This window comes from Engystomops pustulosus, chromosome 7 (assembly GCF_040894005.1).
Source record: "Engystomops pustulosus chromosome 7, aEngPut4.maternal, whole genome shotgun sequence".
Taxonomy (NCBI): domain Eukaryota; kingdom Metazoa; phylum Chordata; class Amphibia; order Anura; family Leptodactylidae; genus Engystomops; species Engystomops pustulosus.
The window spans coordinates 111,386,619-111,391,468 of record NC_092417.1 but is presented as its reverse complement, the minus strand read 5'-3'; the positions used below and the strand labels follow the sequence as shown (position 1 = coordinate 111,391,468).

The 4,850-nt window shown below is 48.3% G+C and overlaps 1 protein-coding gene across 7 annotated transcripts in view; it reads left to right on the top strand.

The window, feature by feature from the left end:
• Positions 1-836: 836 nt before the first annotated feature.
• The window catches only part of NLRC5 (NLR family CARD domain containing 5), a 118,210-nt gene continuing 114,196 nt past the window's right edge, over positions 837-4,850 (top strand). For 2 of the 7 annotated variants that reach the window (XM_072117556.1, XM_072117553.1), the window contains exon 1: positions 3,573-3,901. In XM_072117556.1, the coding sequence (XP_071973657.1) occupies positions 3,717-3,901 (185 nt within the window). In that variant the 5' untranslated portion in view covers positions 3,573-3,716. Of the gene's footprint in view, positions 889-3,571; positions 3,902-4,157; positions 4,177-4,850 lie in introns of those variants that run through there. The other 5 variants (XM_072117554.1, XM_072117552.1, XM_072117559.1 and 2 more) reach the window with 4 other exon arrangements.

The following is a 4,850-nucleotide window of genomic DNA, read 5'->3' as shown; positions in this document are numbered from 1 at the left end:
TCCATGATTCCTGGCTCCATTTCTGCAATAAAAAAAAGGATTTATGAGACACTGCATTTCCGCTACTCGCCAGATAATTACCAGACTTTGGAAGTCAAGTGTAAGTCCTTCAAGGGCCCAGTGGGCAGAGGCCCTGAACCATATCATGAGAATGGAGGAGATGAGAGCCATAGAGGGACTGGCGGACTCCCAGATAGATAGGTATACCAAGGTCTGGTCCCCGTGGATTGACTTCCGAAGTTTGACAGAATTTGCCTCTTGGATAGAAATAGGGGTGGTTGACTTGGTCTAAGTAAGAAGTATTCTTTTATTCTTCTTCCTTTCTCTCGCACCCGGTGTGTTTCTCCCCTCCCTCCCTTCCTTATTCCTTTGTATACCCTTATGTGTTTTCCCTCGGTTCCCCGTGTTGTAAATGTTTAATGTGGTTAATGTTGTTAATATTTGTTTAGTAATAACTTAGATTTGTTCTCAAGTTCCTTTATACTTACACTAAAGGAGTCAGCCTTTGTTTTGACATTGATATCGCTTTTAGCATAATGTGGACTGTCTTTCACAACCCAGCTGTAATACTGATACGCTAACTTGTGTCTATATGCTTTAAAGCCTGTATACTGAAACTCTGTCCTGACTCCATACTTATTGTTACTTACTATTTTCAATAAAGTTTATTGAACAGAAAAAGGGTACTCACCTTCCGACGCCCCCCGCCCCCCCCCCCCCTGGCAGGTCCTCTTCTAGCCATTGATGTTCTCTGGCTCCCTTTCTCCACGCATTGCCATTGCTCTAGTTGTGACATCAGTCGCTTGCTGACATCATAGTGTGTGCATAGTGTGAGGCGGAGCCGGAACATCGATGGCTAGAAGAGGACCTGCCGGGGGGTGTTGGAAGGTGAGTACACGTTTTTTTATAGACTTGAGTATAAGCCTAGTTAGGGGTTTTCAGCACATTTTTGTGCTGAAAAACTTGGCTTATACTCGAAATGCAAAGAGTCCAGACAACTGTCAACATTGACAGTGTGCCTCTGGGCCTCTGCTGTAACCCTTTTTAACCCTTTATGTGCCGCAGTCAAACATGACTACGGGACCTATGAAGGAACCCAGGGCTTCAATAGCTGCATAACAGATTCTGTCAGAGACAGGATCTGTCATGCAAGTAATGAGGGCAGCCCTGGGGTCCTTCATCGGACCCGCGGTAATACTTAACCGTGGCACCTAAAGGGAACTCACTGTGTATATCAGCCTATGCATCTAAATGTTTACAAATAAAATACAATTTAAAAAAATACAATAAAAGTCCCCCAAATGACCCACTTTCTAGGGTGTTCCCGCTCTCTAGGGCGCACGCCGGCTCTCCTAGCCTTAAAGGGCCAGCATCCTCCTGATTGGAAATGGCTAATCCGGCACCTCCCTTACTGCCTCAACGGATCTTCTCCTATGATATTCCAGGGTTTCCAGACCCAGCATCCTAAAGCTGCTCCTAAGGAAGAGAAAGCCCATTAGCGTTCCCAGACGCTTTCCTGTTTCCAGACGCCTCCGTGTTTTCTCTGTGTCTCCAGCGTTCCCAGACCCTCCTGGTGGCTCCCGTGTTCCCAGCGTTTCCAGATGTCTCCAAGCCACCAGCTCTCCTCCTTGGACCTGTCCATTCTTGTCTGCCTGGGTCGTGTGCCAGCTGCCTGCTTGCCTGCCATGAATTCCTCATCCTTCCAAGCCGTACTCCTGCTGTTATCCCAGGCTCGGTCTGTGTCCTACACCCCCTGCTTCCCTGGATGCCACCGCAGTCCTAGACACACCCGTGGGATGACCTGGTGGCACCCCGCCGGAGCAAGACCATCCCGCTTTGCCGCAGGCTCTGGTAAAGACCTGGTGCCACTTTGACTCTGGTCCCGGGTGTTGGCTATTACTATCATCATCTCCTGCGTGGTCCAGAGGGTCCACAGACTCCTCCTTCCGGACTCTTCCCAAAGAGACTCTAGTCTAGTGTCCAGCGGCGATGCAAAAGCAAATGAATTTTTATTCAGCAAAATTATTCAAACCTAATAAAAGTTATATAAATGGGATATCGCCATAATTGTACTAACCCAAAATAATAAACGTAAATACTCGAGTATAAGCCGACCCCAGTATAAGCCTAGACCCCTAATTTTACCACCAAAAACTGGGAAAACCTATTGACTCGAGTATAAGCCAAGGGTGTAGAATACAGCCAGACAGCCCCCATGTAGTATACAGCCAGCCTAATGTAGTATACAGCCAGTCTCCTGTAGTATACAACCTGCCAGCCCCCTGTAGTATACAGCCAGCACCATGTAGTATACAGCCAGCCCCCTGTAGTATACAGCCAGCCCCCTATAGTATACAGCCAGCCCCATGAAGTATAAAGCCAGCCCCATTTAGTATACAGCCAGCCCCCTGTAGTATAAGGCCAGCCCCCTGTAGTATACAGCAAGCCGCCTGTAGTATACAGCCAACCCCCTGTATGGCAAGAACATAAAAAAAATAAACTTAATACTCACCCTCCGGCGATACTCACTCACCCCCGATGCTCGGCATGTCTCTCAATCCTCGGCACGGCTCCTCTTCTTTCTTCTCTTTGCTGTAATAGCCAACAGAGTCACGTCCATGTGATCTGCCGGCTGGCGCACACTATCCAGATCGACTCTGCTGGCTAGAGAAGACAGAAGAGAGAAGAGGAGCCGCCAGGAGTTGCACCAAGGATCGGGAGCCGCACCGAGGGTCAGGGCACTGGAGGGTGAGTATTACGTAAATTTTTTTTAAATTGACTTGTGTATAAGCCGAGGTGAGGTTTTTCAGCACATTTTTTGTGCTGAAAAACTCGGCATATACGGTCTGATATGCAGAGTATAAAACAAAAACATGCCATAAAGTGTATAAATTAAAATATAAGTTAAAAGTCAATATCAGAATCCTTGCCCACCAAAAGCCAATAGATGCTCTTTCCTTCCTAGAGGCACTTGTCTGTGTTGCAGACTGCTCAACTCTCAGCCCCCACCTTTCTCCCACCAGGCTGTGAGCTCTGTGAAAGAGCAGGAAGGAGGAGCTGTATGTCAGGATTTGGGATCAGTGGATCCTCTGGACCACTGCGGGAGGTGGTACTAGCCGACACCTAGGACCAGAGTCTATGTGGCACCTGGTCTTCACCAGAGCTCATTGCAAAGCGGGATGGACTTGCTGCGGCAGGGTACCACTAGGTCGTTCTACAGGTGTGACTAGCCCACGGTGGCAGCCGAGGTCGAGGTACCTTAGCAGGGCACAGGGTCAGGGCAGGAGGCAGAGATGCAGGGTCAAGTCCAGTCAGGGGTCAGCAACAGGAGGTCCAGGCAGATGGGGACGGGACCACAGGACACAGGAATGCAGGAACACACAGGAGTGGAAACACACAGGAGCAGGAACACACAGGAGCGGGAACACACAGGAGCGGGAACACACAGGAGCGCGGGAACACACAGGAGCGCATGAACACAGGAGTTAGGAGTAGGAACACACAGGAATGCAGGAATACAGCTGGAGAGCTTTCTCTAAGGCATAGGCACATACACCCAGCAGGGAGCACAGGAAGCCAGGTGGCCAGCACCAATTATCGGTGCGGTGGCCCTTTAAGTTTAACAGAGTCGGCCCGCACCCTAGGTAGCGGGGACACGCACAAGGAGCCGCTGGAACCTGGTTAGGTGAGGGGCGCACCTGGGCACACAGAGGAACATGGGTGCGCCTGCAACCCGGGACAGGGGTCGCAGGTGCACCCGTGACACTGTACAGGAGCACAAAGGTGGGGACCGAGAGCTGAGTAGTCTGCATCACAGACAGTTCACATTTTGTTTTTTGAAATGTATCCAAACCAAAGCCCAGCCCCTAGGACTAAACAGAGGATGCTGTGAGGGTGCAAGGTAAGTTATAACCCACAATTATATTGTAATGCATATGCTTCTAGAATGCAGAAAGACATATATGCACTGCAACTTTAATGGGTTTTTGCAACCTGTCTTTAGTAAAAATGAGGTTCCTGGTGACAGGTTCCCTATAATAGGGTGCTTGTGACATTGCTGATATCGAGATCGTCTCCCTCACTACATTGTCTCTTTTCTCCCTCCTACCCATTGCACACATTTATTTTGTATTCAATCCTTTCACTTTCGTTTTCCAGTAATGCTTCCACTGACAGGTTAGTGTGCAGCATTCTCCGTAACATAAGGGGTCCATGGGGAAAATTAATTGACATTAACCCTCTATTGAATATGTATTTTGCTTATTAAATATGAATTTAGTTTTTTTTAGCTTAACTTTTAAAAAAAGGACCATACTTACACATGAACTATGCTTACTCACAAAAACCACAAATGTTACAACACTCTGCCTTACTCATTTTGAGTTTTTTTTCCTCTAGTTTAAGCTTTAGGTGGTATTTCCATCCTGTGTATTTATGTGAGATAGGTACAGGATTTACCAGTTGGAACCTCACTAATTGGAAGAAAAAGAACCCCAATCAAGATCATTGGGGCTCATTTACTTACCCGGTCCAGTCGTGATCCAGCGGCGCGTTCTCCGACGAGGATTCGAGTTCTGCCAGGATTCACTAAGGTCCGTGCGGCCGATGTCCACCAGGTGTCGCTGCTGCGCTGAGGTACGCCGGAGTTCATCTTCTTCTCTTCGATGCATGAAAGTGCGTGTCAAGCGACACAAATTCTTTTTTAAAAAACGCGACTTTTACGAATCCGTCGAGTTTTCCGCCGGCCACGGCCCTCGATTTCCGTTGCGTGCACGCCGGCGCTGATGCTACACAATCTGATCACGTGCGCCAAAAACCCAGGGCAATTCAGGGAAAAATGGCACAAATTG